The following is a 21,726-nucleotide window of genomic DNA, read 5'->3' as shown; positions in this document are numbered from 1 at the left end:
GAGCACATTGCCATAGTCCTGGGTCGTGACCCTTCAAACCCGCTGGGATTTCCAGGTTTCTGGAAGAAAATATTTATTGACATTCTAAATTCTGTACAATAACATGAAATCCTGACAGCATTCCCGAGTACTCGTGGGGAGCTCCCCACCCACCTCTCTGCTTTTTTGTTGGTTGCATGATTGAGTTCAAGGTATTTTAATGAACAAAATGGTGATCTATGGTCAAGACACCATCCCTCAAAGGATGTGTGTTACCAATAGCTGAAGAAGTGGAGGAAAGATCTTTTCACATGAGAAAGTGAGTCTGGAGCATTTTGTCGTGCCTAATTCTTTTGGAAATAGCAACCAACAATTTTCTTTTTTGATTTCTATGAATTAAAATTACACTGATTAACTTCAAATGAGTGGTCTCTTTTAAAAAACTTTTTAAAAAACCAAACAAAACAGGAAGCTTTTGTTTTTCTGATACTATTTTGCTTCTATTTTAACTTTTGAAGTTAAAGTGGAGGAGAATGACAATTTGAACAATGGTGAGTCTTTTTAGCCACAACTGTAATTTATATGAGTCTTATTTATTTTTGGCATTTAAAAATGTTTTTAATGAAATTACACCAGTGAAAAATCAACAAAGTGATAGTTTGCATTATAATATGTAAGCAGTTGAGGAACCCTTTTTTTCCCTCTCTTTTTTGGGTTATAATAATTCTATAAATATTTGAAACACTAAATGTATCTCCACACAGTATCAAATTTCTACTATGTGGCTGATATGACAGGAGCTGATTCATAGTTGTCATAGCCCAAGTTCATATTTCTTAGAAATTAGAAATAAGTGGGTCATATTTCTTGAAAATTTAATCATCTTTCTTGAAAAATCTTCGTTCGTAAACCCATTTCTAATAGGTGTGCATTCCTTGTTTAATACTCATATCTATATTTTTCTTTTCTTTTCCTCTTTTTGCAAAGAAAATGGCTTTTATTAAGCTAAAAAGCATGTACATCAAAAGTGTAGAAACAAGGAAGAAGAGGTTTGAAGGATCATTTAACAAGAACACTCCAACTTTTAAAAAAATAAATCTTATATAGTTCTTTTTGAATTGTATCTAACAACAATTTGTAGATTATCTTTTAAAAAAATTAGTCCTAAGTCATTTATGATTTTTGTTGTTTATGTAGTATTGTTTTTGTAATTTCACTTCTCAACTTTTTGCTGTTTATATTTAAATATAATTGATAATTGTTATCTCTTTTCTTTTTTCTTTTTTTTGAGTTGGAGTCTCACCCTGCCTCTCAGGCTGGAATGTCGTGGTGTGATCTCAACTCACTGCAACCTCTGCATCCTGGGTTCAAGCGATTCTCCTGTCTCAGCTTCCTGAGTAGCTGGGATTACAGGGTACTGCCACCACACCTGGCTAATTTTTGTATTTTTAGTAGAAACAGGGTTTCACCATGTTGGCCAGGTTGGTCTTGAACTCCTGACCTCAGGTGATCCACCTGCCTCCGCCTCCCCAAAGTGCTGGGATTACAGGTGTGAGTCACCACACCCTGCCTGTTATCTTGTATTTTGAGGCTTTGGTAAATTAATTTACTACTTCTATTAGGTTTTCTTATAAATTCCCTAGGATTTCTATGCAGATAATCATGCTATCTAAAAAGAGAGACAGTTTCATAGTTTTTCCTTCATAACTTTTATACTTTTCTCTTTTTGTTATTTAGTTCATTGCATTGAGTAGGACACCCAGTGCAAGGTCGAATAGAAGTAAAACGGGTGAAAATCTTTGCCTAGTTCCTGATCAGAGAAAAGATAGTGTTTCTCCTCCACACAATTAGATATGATCCTATCTGTAAGTGTTTTTTAGATGCCCTTTTCTTTCTCTTCCTAGTTTTCATCATGAATGGGGGTATACCAAATGACTTTACCACATCTATTGAGAGGATATTTTTATTTCTAATATGGTCTGTTGCATTGATTGCTATTTGGATGTTATATTGACCTTGCATTTCTAGGGTGAACTTCATTCACTCTTGCTGCACTGTTGTTTTTATATATTGCTGGATTCAATTTGCTAATATCTAGTAGAGGATTTCTTCTCATCCATGCTCTTAAAGAATATTGGCCTGAAATTTGTCCTTTCTTATAATGTTTTTGTCAGGTTTTGGTATCAGCGTTGTGTTGGCCTTGTAAAATGAGTTGGAAAATGTTCTGTCCTTCTCTGTTTTCTGAGAGAGTATGTCAGATTGATAAGATGTTGTCTTTAACTGCTTTATAACATCTGGTGAAACTGGTCCTGGAGGTGTTTGTTGTCTTGTTTGTGGAAAGCTTTTGATGACAACTTCAGTTTCTATGTAGAATTATTCATACATTCCATTTCTTCTTGAGTCAGTTTTGGTAATTAAGTTTTCTGAGGAAGTTACCTATTTCCTTCACGCTCTGGGATTAATGGGCATACAGTTATTTATAATATCTCCTTACTGCTCTCCATCTTTAGCATCAGTTATTATATCCCTCTTTCATTTAAGTAATTGTTAACAGTTTTTCCAGAGAAATGGTTCTCTGTTTTCTAATGATTTTCTCTAGGTTGTTTAGATTTCGTCTTTCTTAGGCAAAGCAAATTCCTTTTGTCTAATCTTTAGCTCAGCTCTGATAAATTTGTGAAAATGCTTTTCTGGCAGAAAAGACTCATACCAAATCATGAAAATCACTTTTAATATGCAGCCTATAAATACAGCTCTACAAAGAATGGGCATATAATTAACTGAATTTTGTATCTACATGTCAACTTGATTACACATTGAGATGTTTTCTGCCAGCATTTCAAATCCCAACTTTAGTGTTGCAATTTGCACACCATCTAAAGATGATTGAATGTAAGTTCTAGCTAAATCCGTTTTCTGAAGAGGACACCTCTTAAGAGCAGGTGTTCTCTCCTGTGACACTGTTGAGTAATCCCGCCTGTCATATAGCACACAGTATAAATCATCATACTACAAATCTATTAACTTATGATTCATTCTGGCCTGCCTTGTAAAAACAAAGATGAAACAGTACCCGAGACCGAATGATTTAAGGCACCCTGAACAGATCTTCTCTCGCTCGGAGTTCAGCCTCGTTCCCTCTGAGCATGTGCTACTTTCAGAGAGGAAATTGGTTCCTAGATTGAGAAGGTTTATTAACTCTTTCAGACAACAGAAAGACAGGTCCACCTTCTTCTAAATAGCTTCTCAGAGACCTGATGGAGTGTCTGTCTTTCTCAAGTGCTTAGCTTACTGGCTGGAAGGGATTTATACAGGAAGAGACTTGGAGTATCCTGTCATTTCCTTAAAGAAAATTCACAGCTTTTTCTTCCCTCCTTTATTCTCTGAAGGCAGTAATAAACCTCTATTAATTAGTCATACTTCATTGATAAGAACACAGTATTTGCCTGGTTTCACGGCAATCTGTGGAAATTATTGGAGTGCTTTTCTAATTTCTCATGGAGAATGCTCCACTAACACAGAACCTCCCACGCAAAGATACTCAACTCTGGGCCATGTACACTTTCAGAATCTTTGTAGGACTGGTGGACCCTATTGGTACATCTCTGGACAGTTACAAGTAAGGAGAATATTACATAATATCCAATGTGAGTTAGTTAATTTCTCCCAAAATTTCACTAAAACTAAAGAGATATAACTCCTTGAGCTTGTCTTCTTCGTGTTAAAATTAACAAACTGCAGCTTTCAGATTCAAGAAGTATTTGGAGATGCCATTTAGAAAGGTATGAGTCAGATTTTGGAACTTTGTTGGATTGTTTTCGCAGGTGTCGAATTTTTTCTATTCCCACAGCCACCTTTTAAATGGGTATGACTGTGCCCATGTTGTTTTTCCTTTCAGATATAGGATGTGTCCGTTTAAGTAGGGAATTAGGGGTGAGAGCAGAGAGAGTAGGCAGAGAGAAGGGCATTTTAGAAAGAACTGAGGCTTTGGAGACAGATCTGAGTTCTCCTTTCCTGACTAACGGGTGGCTTGGCCAGAGTGGGTCTTTATCCATAGGCACTGATGGGATGGATGTAGAGAGAATGCAAATCCGGCAGTCGGATGAGTGGTGGAAACTAAGGTCCGAATTCCGTGTATTTCCAGCATTTGCTGGGTGTGCTCAGCTCTGTGGTGCACCGGAGGGGGCATGAGACTCAGCGTCTGCCACCGGGAAACCTGCAGTCTGGGGACGACGGGGACGGACATGGCTATCTGGGATTCGAGAGTGAAGGAAGGAAGCCAGCTTTCCCCAGAAGTATAAATAGTGGACTGTGAGGGCCCAGATAGAATGATCCTGTTTAGGAGAGGAAGTGCATGAGAGGATGGCTTTTTAGAAGAGGTGGCATTAGTACCAGGTATGGATGGATAGATCAGTTGAAAAAAGAGGAGACAGACGCTGCATGCCGAGGAAAGAGAGTGCTCAAAGGCACAGAGGGACCAAAGTAAAGAGTGCATTTGGTAGAATAAAAAGAAGTCATATGAAGTTGACTTCTATAAGTTGAGTCATATGAGGTCTCCCTCCCTCCCTCCCTGCCTCCCTCCCTGTCTCCCTTCTTCCCTCCCTCCCCTCCCTCCCTCCCTCCCTCCCTCCGTCCCTCCCTCCCTTCCTTCCTTCCTTCCTTCCTTCCTTCCTTCCTTCCTTCCTTCCTTCCTTCCTTCCTTCCTTCCTTCCTTCCTTCCTTTCTTCCTTCCTTCCTTCCTTCCCTCCTTCCCTGCTCCTTTCCTCTCTTCCTCTTAATCGCCCTCCATCCCTTTTTGATCCTTCTGCCAGACACTGAGGATATGTGCTGAACCAAACATTTAGCCCTCCTCGCTGAAGCTTAGAGGGGCAGCTCCCCTTGCATTAGGAATGAACCCCGGGGAATTACTCTGAGGAGCAGGGAATGACTCACAGCTTCAAGTTCAGCTAGAAAGCTCTTTCAGTAGCCTAGAGAAGACAGACTGGGAAGCTTCATCAGGAGAATTGTCATGGCACTGTAGAGGTGGGGTGTATGCCATTAATTGTTATCAAAGCTCTCGGTGGAATTATTACGTAGTCTAGTATAAGTGGTAAAAGCATGAACCTGGAAGCCAGACTACCTGGGTTTGTACCTCAGCTCCAGTCCTCACTAGATGTGTAACCTTGGGCACATTGTTTAACTTCTCTCTGCCTCAGTTTACTTACCTGTAAAATGGAGATAACAATAGTAATTCCCTCACAGAGAAGTTGTGGGAATTAAATGACTTAATACAAATAAATAAACTCTTAGAAAAGTGCCTGGCATGTATCAATCCTGTACAAACATAAGCTATAATTATTAAATTATTAAATTTAGTAAATTATTAAATTACTTCTTCTAGTGCACTAAATGAGGGTGAACTTTCAAAAGAGGTGCCAGTTGATCCCACTTTTGCTGGAAACAGTAAATGAAATTGTTTGTTTTGTATAAGTAAACAGCTTTTCAGGAATATGAAAGAATCAGACATATTCAACTATTATGGAAAGAAAGAAAGAAAGAGAGAGAGAGTGAGAGAGAGAAAGAAAGAGCAGTAGCAACTATTTAGAGCCAATCTGGCTATTGTTATATTACTTTTCTTTCCAAATGTGGGAAGAAAGTTAAATGCAACACACACGCGCGCACATGCATACACACACACACGTACACACAGACACACACACACTCCTATGTATCTCCTTAGAGGAGACAGTGTGTTTATCCATTGAAATATTTCACTGACAAGTTTTGGAAATAATCTCACAAACTTAAATCCTGGCCTTTGAATTATTTCCAAAACTTTTGGCTGTAACGTTGGGGTAGAGAGAGAAGTCCCATGTGACTTATTTTCTACTTTTATCATCAAAGCAAATGGCCCATTAACACAGCTCCTTCAGGCTGAGCCCATTAGATGATGCATGCCCTCCAAGGGCAAGGACACTGGGAGAGTGTTTTCTAGTGGTCAAGGGCAAAATTATTTCTTCTAGTGGAAGAATGAGAACAACCCTCCTTTTTGCACATAACGGTAGATATAAGAAAGCACCAAATATACTGGGCAGAGAAATTACCAAGATGATAGCTGTCTTCAAAGGCAAATTCCTGTTTTTATAATCGAGGTTAGTAATTTTGGTTTCAGTAACGGTGTGTCCTCGTTAAATATTCAGAAATGACGTTAATTTTAAGTTTCATCAGTATATGAGGAACGTCTGTTTACTTTTAAACACATTTACATATTTGCATTATTAGCAGGGTGTTATAAAACCAAAAAAAATTTCAGGGAGCTCACTATAGATTTTGTACAATTTACCCTTCTTTAAAAAATAATCTTCAAAAATCCCAAATTACTTCTTATGTTTACAACAAAAATAATTTCTATGATGATAGTGAATAGTTAAGCTTCCCAGTGTACTGTAATCAAGGGTTGTTCTTTTTTCCCTTGCTTCCGGACATCATCTTAAACACGTTCATTCCAAACTACCAGGCATTTGAATTGTACACAAATTTAAATTTGCTGTCACCAAAACAAATGTGAAGCGTTCCTGTTTCTTGTTTCTGGTGAGCCTCTCCCTTCATTCATTCACCCTCCTCACCTAGGAGCAGCCACACCTCGTGTGTCAGAAGTGTGCCATACAGAAAATGGAAGAGGCTGGCACCTCAGGGTCAGTGCTTGGCCATTCATTTCCAGGGTCCCAGGAAATACTACAGCCAATGCATCCAACTGTCACTTCCATCCTCCCAAATCCAAGCATTCAGTAGGGCCTGGCCACACTATGTCTACAGACACCGTGGTGAATTATCATGCAGGGAGGCTTGGATCAATTAATTAGTAGGTCTTATTGAAGCCAAATATAATTCATTACGCAGTTTCGAGCTATTCAAATTTAACTCCCCTAAGATTACATCATAGAATTATTGGCAAACAGAAAATAGATATCAGTAAAGTCTCTTCTTGGTGAATCCTTGTTACTCACCGTTGGTTACCTAGGACTCCTCCAATTCAGGCATACACATTTTGAACATGCAGCCCACTATATGAAAGTCAAACACACATACACACACACACACACACACACATGCCTCATGGACTTAAAGGATGCTTTGTTTTCATCTATCTGATGTGATTAATAAATTGCCAAAGGGTAAGGTAACGTGTATACACTTGGTAGCACCCATTTAGGATGGATGATAACTGTTTTCTTCGTTGCTCACCATGTTGCATTCAAAATAAATTTTAATGAGCATCAAAACTGAACAAGAACAAGAGATACTGACACGTCACCTCTGTTTGGTGACACCAGATTTAAAATGGTTAAAGATATGTAGGCCTGGCAGTTTGGTATAAATGTACTTAAAATTATGTCAGGAAACTGGAATAAAACAACTTCAGACACATCTTGGGATACAGCCTTGATTCCTTTGTAATGACAAAATAACACCAACTAGTTTAATTAGTTTTTATTTTAATTTAAGTTCTGCGATACGGATGCACAACGTGCAGGATTATTACATAGGTATACGTGTGCCATGGTGGTTTGCTGCACCCATCAACCTACCATCCAGGTTTTAAGCCCCACAGGCATTAGGTATTTGTCCTAATGCTCTCCCTCCCCTTTTTTCCCACCCCCCAACAGGCCCCGGTGTGATGTCCCCCTCCCTGTGTCCATGTGTTCTCATTGTTCAACTCCCACTTATGAAATAGTTTAATTACTACTCATTCAAAATTGTAAAAGCACAAACCATTTCTCACTAAATTAATCTTTACATTAAAATGAATGGAAATCTCTTTCTCACGGTATTTCACCAAACTTTGTTGTTTGGTTCTGTTTTTTAAAAGAAAAATAAGGAAAATGACTTTAGAGAATGAAATATTTCAAATGTACATTGGTATTTAATCTTTAACAAACGTAGAATTTAATAGTATCATGAATATGCAAGGTCACATACATACTTAAAAATGTTACATGTAAAGTATTTATTTATGGTATGTGTATGAAAGAGAGAGAGTGATAGAGAGACAGACAATGAGAGAGAGAGGATCAGTGTCATCAACTTACCATTTGGGATACATAAGTTCAGATTGAAGGTAAGTAAAGCATTTGACGAAATTTCAGATTCATCCGATGGACACTGATTGCTTAAGCTCATTTTAAAAAAGATTTAAAAATTGTTTAAGAATTCTTCTGAGAAGCCATATATTGCCATAGCCAGAGTTCTTCCATACAGGATGAGATTATACAGGTTGTTTTGAGTTTCATGGTTTACTGACAAACCTTAATAACAATTCTGGTTTCATTTCTGCTTCAATTATGCAAAAGTGAGAACATGACTAATTAATCCTCTCCAGTCAATAGCAGCCTTGAAGGATTTTTGATCATTTGTACTGTAAATTTCTTTTGAATATTGATACTTCAATATTCAAATTGGCACCAAATTATTTGCCCCGCTGAAGAGTACATGCTGAAAATGTTTGTGAGTTTCAAAGATACTTCATGTAGGTACAAATTTTAAATCTTGACAAAAATGCTTCATGGCTTACCCATTAGATGGTAAAAAGTCAGTAATATCTGAGTATATGGAATGTACCAATAACAGATAATGTACAATTTTATTCTTCCTTTATGATTATCCTAGTGTTATCTTAAATGACTTTTTCACTGATGTTCTTATATAACTTATTTGCTTTTTACATTTTTTTTCTACAAAATCAGGAGACAGTTCCCTCTTTTTGCAGTAGCCAAATGTATTAAGAGCAAACTAAATTACCAGATAGAGAAGTTCTCACCATATATGGTCAGAGCGTATTTAATTTCATGCATGTGTGAAAGATAATAATGTGATTTCCAGGTACTAAATATTCCTTAGCCATTCACACTCAGTACTATTATCTGGAATCAAACTAGATTAAACTTACAGAATGGTGAATTACTGAAAATAATGAAGTTAAGGCAATTCATTAATCTTTATCTGCTTGTCTTTTTTATAGCCTGGATGAAATGAAAAAATTCATTTGGGGGACCGATCAGATTTCAAAGGGTCTGACATATGAAAAGAAACACCGGACTGAAAATGTTTTTTTTTTTTTCTTTTTTAATTACACACAGCACCTTTCTTACATGCCTCTGTTTTTCTTTTAGTGGCAGAGCATTTCTATAACACTGGTTGAGAAAGTTCAGATGATTGCTGTAATCCTAGGATCCCTGTTCTTAATAGCCAGTGTGACTTGGCTCCTCTGGTCAGCCTTCAGCCCCTATGCAGTGTGGCAGAGGAAGGACATCCTTTTTCAGATCTGCTATGGAATGTATGGTTTTATGGATCTAGTGTGCATAGGTAAGACCATGACCTTCAACGTTAACACACTGTCAGTAATCCATTTCTTTCAGCGATTACGTTTTCAGCATTCGGATCTAATAGAGAATGTTGTGGATTGAGTTATCTCAGTTCTCCAGTTAATGAATTAGCTGCGGGTCACAATTGGGCTGCTTTTCTAAGAAAGCACAGAATCTATATTCCTGTGTAGTTTGAAAAAAAAATTAACAGGATAATGCCCATTTAAAGTGAGATATTGTGCAACTGAAAGAAAGGAGGAAGGGTTGAAGAAATTATTTGGAGTGAATGATCTAAGGATAGTTGTTTATTTCTAAGGAATAAGAGCAAACCAGTTGCCCTTTACAAAGCTGGGGGTCCTGGCCGATGCAAATGGCGTTACTGTATTGTGCATTTGGGGAGACGACAGACATCTCCATGTCTCACATCATGATGACTGTGCAGATTCTCTGAGGGCAGAAAGGGGCCCCCTTGGAAGGTTAGGGACTTGGGGACAGTTTTCCTTGCTGGCCTGTGTCTCTTTGTTTTACTTAATAAACTCAGTGACTTAGAAGATAAAAAGAATCAAACATTTTAGCTAAAATAAACCCTAGGAAAAGGTTACTTCTGTGTTTCATTTGACCCATCTGTTGTTCCCTAGTACTGTGAGAAAACGGAAGCCGATCATGCAGCATTTATGTGGCATGTGCGAGGTGCACAGGCATCGCGATGGTGACCAGTTGGCGAGGGGCAGAGCGGTGTGGGTGGTTGTAGGGAGGTACCACGGCATCCGGAGCATTTTCCTGCTCTGATGTGGCAGAAATGCACAGGCTCCACCCAGATCTACTGAATTAGGAACTTCAGGGGTGGGGCCCAGCCATCTGAGTTTTACAGCCCCTCCAAGGTTCTGATGCACGCTGAAGCTTGAGGACTACCAGCTTCAGGGGATGGATGCTAAGCTTGGGATCAAGAGACTTGGTTTCTAATCCTGGCCTCTGCTTGGACAGGTCACCTTCATGCCTCCGTACTTCTGTTTTCTCACCTATAAAAATGCGAAAGGATAATTCCAACCGTGCAAGTCTAAATAAAGGAAATAATGATTATAAAATAATTATGTTATTAATTAGAAGTTATAGATTAACTATGTTTGATTAAGTTGGAAACATTGAATAACTTTCAGATCACTTAAATTTAATGCCTCTACTTACTAGAGCTTTAATTTGACTAGCAATTTTAGTATCTTCAGTCATTTTTTTCTAAAAGAACTCTATAAATGTTTAAAATATGATCAGCATGATTTTTTGTTTTTACTTTTTTTCTTTGCTCTTTTCTCACTAGTACAAGTCTAAGAAGAAAGAAAATGATCAGATTTCAGGCCAGAAAGAAAAAAATAAAAGAGCGAATGTTTTGAATAATATATAAACTGGCTAGATGTTGCCTGAATAATTGAGCTAATCATGTATATGAACAATTTGCATGAAATGTGATAATGCATATGAAAGCATTTGGAAGTTCTAAATCTTTATTCAAATATAATCTCTAAGGCATTGCTCTAATAAAGAAGAATCACACAATTGATCCACAGATTGAATCCCTTAACACATTCAAAGACAGGGTTTATTCTGTCTTTCAGCATAAATGATATAAAATGAAGTGTTCCATTGATACTCAAAGGGGAGATGCAAAATGAAAGAGCCAGTTAGTTCCCAAGCCAACCTGGAAAGGAAAAAAGTCCAGTTGACTTTCTTGCCCTCAGTATAAACACTCAAAAAGACCATGCATTTCCCGGTTAGGAAATGATTTTTTTTTAATTTCGTGACTTACATTTAGTGCTGAGTTATTATATCTTAAATTCTGATGACTAATGTTAGTATTTTAGTCAAGATTATTACAATTCTGGTTTCAAGAGCAAAGACATATGAACAAATAATCTTTCAGTAATATACGACAATTTCAAGCTTCTCTTTTAAAGTTTGAGCATTTGCCCATTTTATAAAATCAAATTTCTTAGAAACAAAAACAGTTGCCATTTCTCTGGAGATATTTTGGAGAATAAGTTTTTTTAAATTTTTTTAAAATTATGCTTTAAGTTCTAGGGTACATGTGCACAACGTGCAGGTTTGTTACATATGTATACATGTGCCATGTTGACGTGCTGCACCCATTAACTTGTCATTTACATTAAGTATATCTCCTAATGCTATCCCTCCCCACTCCCCCCGCCCCACAATAGGACCTGGGGAGCATCACACACTGAGAATGAGTATTTTATCTGAGTCTTAAATATTGACAGTACGTTTCATTGTGTTTTGACTCATCAAATCCTAATTTTATCATTCCATGATCTATTTGTATATTTTGAAAAAAATTAAAGAATTCTGATTGAACATTGTTTATTTTACTTGGCAGTTTCACTAATTAGTCTGTTCTGGCCTGGAAAATATCTTAATTTTTTTCACCAAGAAATTAAGAAACTATTATAGTAAAGACAGCAAAATACTCATAGTCTACCAATAGCCAAATGGATTGCAGCCAGGAAGAGCTCCTGCTAATATTTCAAATTAATTCAAGTGTCTGCAGATTAAATGCAGACAGTAACAAAGATCATATTGATTGTACCTTAAATACTCCTGACTGGAAGACTTAGGGTTAGAGTTAGTGTGAAAAGCAGGTTTACAACTTTGCATCCCATTTCCTCAGCTCAGTTTAATAAATATTTCCTAGGAACTTTCTATGTGTTGAATAGTGCTAGGTTCTGCGAATAAAAATAAGAGTCGCCCACTTTCCTTCCCCCAAGGAGCTCATGAGGAGGACAGGCAGGTAAGTAAATGATTAGAATACAGTGGGATGTGCACAGTTGCGGAAGTACGCACAGGAAGGGGTAGTTGGACAACACCAGGAGGGATGAACCCTGCGGTGCTGTGTGTAGGGAGGGGAAGGTTTCAGGCTGATTTCATAGGGAAGTGATAGCCAAGAGATGAACAGATACTTGGCAAATAGAGAGCTGGCCTCCTTCTTGCCATGGGAAGATGTGAGATTGGCTTCCCATTCAAAGAGTTTTAACATAATTGGAGACATCCCTCTTTCCTGTCTGTCCAAGCTTTCCAAACTTGATTCTACCTAAGTAGAAGAAACAGGTTGGCAGCTTCATAAATATCATTTGAAAAAATTATTCTGAAAATCCATAGAAGATTGTTCCAGAATCCAAAAATGTTATCATCCAGCCAGTCTATGTAATGCTTAGGAGAGTTGGATTGTTAAACAGAAGTTAAGATTTGGAGAACATTGTTTACTTGGGGAAATTTATGTACTTATTCCTAGGCACAGTGAATTTGTTTGTTGCTTTCATTCGTAATTAATACATTTTCCTCTTTCCCAATATTTAGTTTTTTTTTTTCTTGCTATTAACCTTTTGAGTTTGCTCAAGGGTCTAGCCACTATTATAGTTGAAACATCTAGATCGGGGCTGTTCAAAATAACTTTCTGCAAGGACGAAAATATTCTGTATCTGTGGCATCCAATTCTATTGACACTAGCGAAATTTGGCTATTGAGCACTTGAAATGTGGCTAGTGAGACTGAGAAGTTAATTTTCAATTTAATTTAAATAGCCACATGTGGCTAGTGGCTATTACTTTAGACACAGATTCTACAGGGTGGAATGGCAAGTGTGTAAGAACTTGAATAACAGGTTTCCCTTTGTCTGTATAAATGGGTTGCATTTGCTAAGTGATAAAGGAACTCTTTTCCAAGAGAGGTGAATAAAGTGAAAATGAGCTTGAGAATTAAGAGAAGGGTGTTAAAGTATGTGTGATTGCCAAGAGTTAGTGATAAAGGAGAGACATGTTAGACAAATGACTCTTTTTGTTACTGGACTTTTTAAGAATACTTCTATGGATCAAGTGTGAATTTAATTTTCAATCTGTACTTATTATAAAATTCACATCTGTTTTAAGGAGATTAGAATGTAAAGAGATTCTATTTGGGGAGCGCTTCTGCATGTTTAAATAGATGGCATGATTGTACCCCAGGAAAACTAATAGAAAGGATTTAAGTCACTTTAGGATTTAAGCTAGTGGCAGTAATTTAGGGAGAAGTAACAGCCAGGGAAGCTCCTGTTGGCTCCCTGCTAAAAAAGATTTGCACAGTGGACAAAGGAAGATGAGCAAACCCAGGAATGAAGCCCACCTGCCCGGCAGAAGGCCTTGGGCAGAGGATTTGTTTCTTCACTCCACCCTGGACACTTTGAGAAAAAATAGAAGACCATCATTTCTACTGACCCTTTGATTGAAGGGAAGCTAGTGCCAAGAAGAATATGTTTATTAATCACTAAAAGTTTGAGGGACCAGAAGACGGCCATGTGATTACAGGAGTTATTAGATAAACTTGCATCTAAAAAGTGAGAGCAGTCACTAAGTCATTTTAGCGTCTGATAGAACCAGATGAGGTGAGTTCAAGTCTTGTGAATAGAAGCAGCAAACCAAAACTCTGTTATCGTCAGTGATATTTGCAAAATAGAGATAGTAGTGCTTGTACCTCTAATCAACACTGTAAGTTAGTGGCAAATCCAAGTCTGGAAATGTTTTGATCTTCCCTCAAACACTATGGGAAGAAACTGATTACGTTTATAACACTTAAAAACATGGATTGCTTTGGCCTCTTAAAATTTTTCCTAAGTGTCCATATAATTTACACACACATAAAATTTGTGTTTATAATTGTGAAATCTATAAAGTTAAAAAAGACCACTTAACTCACATCCTCAATTCTGCTATGCTACTCCCTTTGCAGAAATGTCCCCTCTCTGCATTTTGAGGTTTATCTTCCAGATTTTTTCATTAGGTTTACATGGGTTTAGGTACATGGATAATTCTGCATTTTATTTATAAGTGAGATCATACTGTACAAGGTTCTGAGAAAATAGTCTTTTTCACTCAACGATATAATCTAGAGATCTTTCCCTGTTAACAACAGATGCACAACAATGTATTTAAACTTTTTTCTACTGATGAATTTTTAGGTTGCTACCAATTTTTGCCATTAGGGACCATGCTGTAAAGGACATCATTTTACATGAATATTTCTGTTAGCACAATTCTGAGAAGTGGAAAGTCTGGGTTGAGTAATAAGGTTATGTAAATTTTGGTAAGTCCTTTTATATTACCACCTAAAAAGGCTTTATCAATTTATCTCCCTCCCAATACATATGAGGTCCTGTTTCCTCATACCATGCCAACTATGGATATCATCACTTGTTTGACATTTTCATCAGTGGTTTTAACGTTTAACATCATTCGAGTAGTTTTCTTAAAATTAATTCCATAGCTATTTAGTTTATGGGACAATTTTATCTAAAAAAAATAAAAATGGCTGTACTAGGTCATGCCAATGTGCAGCACTTCCTGCCTGATGTTTTTTGGGATCTAAGGGTGTGATATGCAGGGACATCGACGAGCTCTAATCTGTAAACGCTAAGAACTGATCAAGATCAGAGACCTTTGCCTCTCAAAAACCCTGCGTTCTCCAGCACACTTTAGGAGTCTTTGGGTCACATTTTAAAAAAAATCTATTACACTTTTAACACTGAGGGGATTTTAGTTCTCAGTCTGTCTCTTTTTAGTATAGAAAGTGCTCCCTGAAGTTGCTACAAGAAAAATAGTCCTCTCTGTGGCTAAAGTATTGATCCTGTTATTATTGCCTGTTCTTTTTTTTTTTTTTTTTTTTTTTTGAGACGGAGTCTCCATCTATCACCCAGGCTGGAGTGCAGTGGCGCGATCGGCAAGCTCCGCCTCCCAGGTTCACGCCATTCTCCTGCCTGAGTAGCTGGGACTACAGGCATCTGCCACCACGCCCAGCTCATTTTTTGTATTTTTAGTAGAGATGGGGTTTCACCATGTTAACCGGGATGGTCTTGATCTCCTGACCTTGTGACCCACCTGCCTCAGCCTCCCAAAGTGCTAGGATTACAGGTGTGAGTCACCATGCCTGGTGCCTGTTCTTCATATTATTTTATTTCTCAAATTAAAGCACAAGCATGCACAATGGAGGGGATATAGGCGTATCGCGCGCGCACACACACACACACACACACACACACACTCTCTCTCTCTCTCTCTCTCTCTCTCTCACTGTGATCCTGGATTGATCCCTGATATATACCCACGAGGAATCAAAAATATCTCTCTTGAGGCTCTTTTAAAATAATGAATTAAAGTATAATGTAATTGTTTATGTTGTCTTTCTTTTGAAAGCTACAGAGATTAGGGAATTTTAAAAAATAACCTGAGATATACCAGAATGAGGATCAGATCAAAATATCTTCTTATTGTACCAGTTATATTTAATACTAAAAAAATATGCTGCTTCTACAGAAAGTTCATGCTCTCCAACAAACTTTTATTTTCCTGTACTTTGAAATGAAATAATTTTTCTTTAAATCCATGTAAATTCTTTTTTTTTTTTTTTTTTGACACAGAGTCCTCAGCCTCCTGAGTAGCTGGAATTACAGGCACACATCACCATACCTGGCTAATTTTTGTATTTTTATTAGAGACGGGGTTTCACCATGTTGGCCAGGCTGACCTTGAACTCCTGACCTCAAGTGATCCACCTGCCTCGGCCTCCCAAAGTGCTGGAATTACAGACATGAGCCATCTTGCCTGGCCTATGTAAATTCTCACAGTTATTATTATAACCTTTTAAAAAAATCTGTCTGTCCTGTTCGATAATACATCTAGCCAGAGCTACTTTGGCACACACAAGAAAACTACTTAGAGTTACCACTTGGTGATACGTTCACATCTCATTACAGAATTTAAGAATGATAAACACCATGTATTACTATGGTCTTAGATTGATTATATTGGACATATATTTACATGTTTTAAAGTGAAGGTAATATTTTTCTCTTGCTTCACTTGCTCCTTTTTTTTCCCAGATAGAGCAGCTAAAAGTATCACATAATCTAACATTTTATTGACATGAAGCTTAAAATATACATTTACTAACTCTGTGCTGTATGAATAAAGGTGAAGAATTTTGAAAATGAAATTCAGGATAATCAAACTCTGTAATCACAGATAAGTTTCCCACATGGCAGATGGACTGGTCATTTGTCTGTTTAAAACCAGTATTGTTTCCCCCTAAAATGATGCCTTTAGGTCATCATCGTCCACCTTGTAGCTTGCTTTCTATGAATATAAACCGACTAGAATAAGGAAAGCATAACTAAGAAAATAAATCTACTGCTAAAGAAAAAAATTATAATCCATTTCAAACAAATATACATGACTTTTGGACTCTCTCCTTTAAAAAGTTTTTCACACCCTCTCGTATCTCTCAGCATGATTCAGGAGTTGACAATGATTTCTTAAATTATTTTAGGTTAAAAACTTACTTACTGAAAGGAAAGAGAAAGAAATTAGCATTGGAAGTTTAAATATGCCATGATTTACAGCAGAAAAAAATGAGTTCGCTGAAGACGGCGGGAGAGCCTTCAGTTCGTTGCCACACAGGTTCATCAACCATAGACGAATGTGCTTGAAAGTGTAACTGTGGGTAAGACCTGCAAAATGAGCAGCCTTTGGATCATTGTTGACAGGTAGCAATTTCTTAAACTGTAAAATGTTTATGAATAAATGTGAAATTCATCAAGTAGTTTCAAGTGAAGAATGTAAAACTACCAAGAGAACAATCAAAATGTCCACTGAAGACTTTAGGGCCTGTGCGGTTTGGGGATGTCTGAGTAGACTAAGTTCTTTCCTGGTCTCCCTGTGGAGAGCCAAGACCACCAGAATCCAGTGTGGTCTGATTCGGGGCCACTTGCACAGTGAAGATACTTTCTCTACAGGAAGTGGAGACCACAGCTGCCAACCACCAACACCCCTGTGCATCTCAGAGCTGTACAAGCAGAGCAGCTGCACACCATTCAAAAGTGTCATCAATTTTGATCAAAAGACTTTCATCACAAGACTTTTGGAGCCCAAATCCACCCATTCGATTACCACCCAATCACCGCCACCACTACCAAGCCTGAAATCTGAGCTCCTGTGGTCACTGAGGATAGCCGAGCTTTGGAAGCTGACAGGTCAGCATTCACCCATGGAGTGGGGGTGCAGAGGCTGCTTACTACTGAGGCTGACAGTTTGGGTTACATGGCAGGCAAGTTGTAGGAGGTGGTGTTGCTGTGTCTATCTCATTTCGAGTTTCATGGGAAGTATTAACGTGGATGTGTCTGCATAAATCACAGGGCATGTGAAGAATGAAGCTCACCTTAAACACTATTTAGCTTAATAACCAGGAGAGTTAATTAGCCTAGGATTTCCTTTTGGAGTCTTCATATAACTGCAATTTTCCCTCCAGACAGAAGAAGTATATCACCCATCTCTGCTGCAGGAAATGCTTCCATTTCCTGATTTATAATTTGATCTGGGAACTACATCTTCCCAAGCACCACAATTTGACTACTAAGGAGACCTTTGCACAACTGCTTCTGCAGAAAGGACAGGAACATTCTTCTCCTCTTGCCCAAACCCCTGTGGGTTTTCCTTCAACTTTCATCCCCAGTGGAGGAGCCCTGGACGGTGAGGTTGGCCGTGCCGGGTGTCTGTTACTCACGCAGACTTGACTGTTGCAGGTTGGCATGTTCTGGTAGGTCATTAGGAATCATTTCTTAAATTGAGTAGAATTCCTTTACAAGCACAGATCATTATTTCCTGGCTTCAGACTATCTTAGCATGCTTCGCGCCCCAGGAAATGCCTCAGCTTCATTTAGAGAGAGTCTGATTCAACGTGATGAGCCTGAAACACAAGCAGCAGTTCATCCTCCAACAGGAGTCCCTGCCTCGGATTCTTCATGCTTTGAGCACATACTGGGAAAGGCCCTGGAAAGCGGAGGCAGAGCAGCCCTTTGTAATGAAAAATTGTCAGAGGAGAAACAACGCTTTATCCTTTATATGCTTTGAGAAGTAGGCCATTATTTTTTCTCTTCTCTGGAGGTACAAATTATGGGCTTTTCTATGCCTTAATCATACTGATGTTTACCGATGTCTCTAAAGATTATTATCATAGTTGGTTATGGGTGATACCATTGCCTTTAAAATCCTGGGAAATAACACAGAAGGGAACTTGTTTTTGCTGCTTGCCCCTTAGTGCTGCACATGGAATGGTCTCTCAAGGCTAGTTAACCCTTTAAGGCCCCCTCAAGGGGGGAAGACACCCCAACCTAACACTTTGCTCTTATCTGACTCTGTAAAATTAAAGTTCTTATGGAGAAACATTAATATAATTAGCAGGACAGCAGACCAAATATGTTATTGTTGAGTTTCGTCTCCTCCATAGAAGACAGTGTGACACTGTCAGCTGTCTCTTTCATTGGGGGCAGTCTAGCCAAAGCAGCATTAGTAATCTGTCGAGCCAACATTCATTGCGTATTTACCGTGTGCTGAGCCTGGCGTGTGGGATAGAGGTATAAATAGAACAAGGCTTGGCAAATTGCAGCCCGAGGGCCAAATCCAGCCCACTCCCTGTGTTTGTACAGCCCGGGATCTAAGAATAGCTTTTACATTTTTAAATGGTTGAATACATTTTTAAAAATATTATTTCATGCCATGTAGAAATTGTAACGAATTTAAACTTTGGTGCCCTTGGATAAAGTTGTACCTGGATGCAGCCATATCCGTGTATTTACGTGCTGTTGATGAGAAGTTGTGACAGTGAATGAAAGGTTAGCACGGCCTGAAAGATTTACTATCTGGCCCTTTTCCGAAAAGGTTTGTGGAGCCCTGGAATATAACAATTCCCCACTTTCCACCTGAGGAGGAGACAGCCAGGGAAATAAGCAATTATAGCTTGGAAGTGCCAGGAGAGAAATGCATATGAGAGCTACTAGGGGGAGGTTAATTACACTTAGGACCAGCAAAGTCTATAGGGGAGAAAAATTTTAAGGAAGAGCAGGAATTAGGATGGGGCCCCGAGAGAGGCAAATGCCTAGACCTAGTAACGTATGAAGTCCTGTCTTTTTTAAAGAAATCGTGTGAAATCTGGAATGGCAAGAACAAAGGACAGTTGTTGAGGCGTAGCAGTAAGGAAAAGGGGCCTGAGGAGCTCGGGAGGGAGGCCAAACTGAATGCTCAGGGAGCCCCAGAAGGATCCCTGAATGTGGCTGATCAAGCTTAGTGTTAAAAAGAGGTGTTTGGTAGCATGGAAGCACAAAGGAGAGTGGGGATGAAAAAGTGAGAAATACTATAATAACCCAGGCAAGTGATTAGGCCTGCATTAAGACTGCTGGGAAGCTGCTAGAATTAAAAGGGATTAATCACAAGATACGGTGATCAGCTGGATGGCAGTAGGATGGCAGGGATTGGAGGGCTAAGAGCAAGAGGCCCTCAAGTGTTATTCACAGAGGCTGATTGGGAGATGGGCCATCAATTGCTAAAACACTGGCTATCAGAAGAGGGCTAAGGGAGAGAAAGGTCATAGGCTCCTTCTGAATGTTTTCTTTTTGCAGAGTGTCTGGGGAATCCAAATGGATATGGCCAGTATGCAGCCAGATTTAAGGGTCTAGAACTCAGGCTAGAGGTTGGAGCTGGAGATTTGTATCTGGTAGCTGAAACCAGTGTCTGCAGGGAAATTTCTTGGTGAGAGGAGCAGTAGTTTGGGGAATGTGGTGGAGAAACAGGAAGGGGAGGGAGAGGATCGTGGCGGGAGAAGAAGAGAGTGGGGTGAGGCACACGAGGAGGAGGTAACTTCTAGGAGGAGGAGCAAGTGGCCAATTGTGCCAGATGTCCTGTAAAGGGTTAGGTGAAATCAAGCCAACAATGACTCACTGGACTTGGCAGTGGGTTGAGAAGGGCTGGGATGGGCAGAAGGGGGTCCAGAGGTGAGTTCACAAATCTTAGCTGACAAAGGACACAGTTAAATGAGGGTAGAAGCCAGAGCGAGGTGTGGAATCAAGAAAGGTTTTTGTTTGCTTTAATAGTAGTGTTAGGCATGGGTGGATGCTGAAAAGAAACACCCGGAAGAAATCAGAAGAAAGTGTGAAAATCCAGAGATGGGAAGGGGCAGCTTGATGTCCCTGGGACTGAAGAGATGAGAGCCCAGCACCCAGGAAGGGCTTTGCCTTGCACAGGAGGGACCCTGTGTCCTGAGGGCAGGTGGGCACAGCTGGAGGCAGCTGTATATTCTGCCTGAGAGAATGAGACATTGAGAGGCCTCCTTTCAAAAGACTCCTCGTTTCTCAGTAAGTAGGTAGTGTGGCCATCCGCTTAGACAGCAGAGGCACAATGTGAGAAAAGACTTGGAGGAGAGCAATGAATGTGATGCTCAGCTGCTGAGGGCCCTAGGGAGAGGAGGCTAAGCCCCCTGCAAAATCATGGCATGACTGAGCACCTCCCTGAAGCCGGAGCAAGGCCACCAGATCCACAAGGCCATGTGGCTATGGTCTGTTGCCCAATAGGGATGAAGAGTAAGTACAGAGAGGTGAAGTGGTGAGACTGGGTTAAGATATGGTCTTGTTCTTCAGAATTTCTGGAAGGCAGAGCAACAAGATTAACCTTGCCTTTCCCCTCAAGTGAGGAGACAATGGCTACAGGATGGGCTGAGCTTTCTAGGCTGCTAGGGAAGGAGCCAAAGCCAGAAAGAAGCTGGTGCATTGGGAAAAGATCATCAGTCTAGGGCCTCAAAGTCTTTAGGAGGTGGAAGGAGGTGCATTGAGATTAAGAAGGTAGGTGAGTGGGAGGCCTTGGAGGTTGTTGTCAGTAATGGGATGGGAGAGCTTCAGAGCTTGGAATTGGAATGGTTTCTGGAAGAGCAAGGCCCAGGCTGGGGCAAAAGAGGAATAGTAGAGGGCAATGGGTTGTGTGTGTTAGGCCAAGCCATCCACGTGGACCCTGAATCACGTGGGTCTAGGGGGATGGAGGGTGTCCAGGAGCCAGGGGTCAAACCATCCGTGACCATGGAGGGTAGCTGAGAGGCCACCAGGGCACATCTCCCATGGCTTTATTCCATATATGAGTGTGCACATGTGTGTGTTTTGTGAGGCTTTACCCTGTCACTCCATGGCTTTCCAGAAGACAGGCTGTGGGATTTCCAAACACATGAGACTCAGGAGCAACTGCATAGCCTCAGAGAGCTCTGAGTGTATCTGCAGGAAGTCTAAAGTGAGCTTATGTAAGAGGCCAAATCAACATGGGAATGGGAAGCCTTCCTTGGAAGAGAAAGCAGAAAGTGGACTGTGCAGCAGTGAAGTCACACCATTACAAGAAGAGCCACCTGTCCCCATCCCTCACTGGGGAAGGTCTAGAGGAGGCCGCTCCATTAACCTGAAAACCTGAGGATTGTTCTTCAGAATGAACCCTGCCCCTCTGGGGAGCTGTTGGATTTGTACTATTTTGCATCAATGAACTTTCTCTCAAAGGAATGTGAACACGATCAT

The 21,726-nt window shown here is 39.5% G+C and overlaps 1 protein-coding gene across 2 annotated transcripts in view; it reads left to right on the top strand.

Moving 5' to 3' along the window:
- MARCHF11 (membrane associated ring-CH-type finger 11) overlaps positions 1 to 21,726 on the top strand; it is a 115,359-nt gene that overhangs the window by 80,723 nt on the left and 12,910 nt on the right. Inside the window, exon 3 of one of the 2 annotated variants that reach the window (XM_005556863.5) lies at positions 9,126 to 9,318. The exons of the other annotated variant lie outside the window; for it this stretch is intronic. Coding sequence (XP_005556920.3) covers positions 9,126 to 9,318 — 193 coding nt within the window. The remainder of the gene's footprint in view (positions 1 to 9,125; positions 9,319 to 21,726) is intronic. 2 annotated transcript variants of the gene reach the window in all.

This window comes from Macaca fascicularis, chromosome 6 (assembly GCF_037993035.2).
Source record: "Macaca fascicularis isolate 582-1 chromosome 6, T2T-MFA8v1.1".
Lineage (NCBI taxonomy): Eukaryota > Metazoa > Chordata > Mammalia > Primates > Cercopithecidae > Macaca > Macaca fascicularis.
This window is presented reverse-complemented; position numbering and strand designations above follow the sequence as displayed.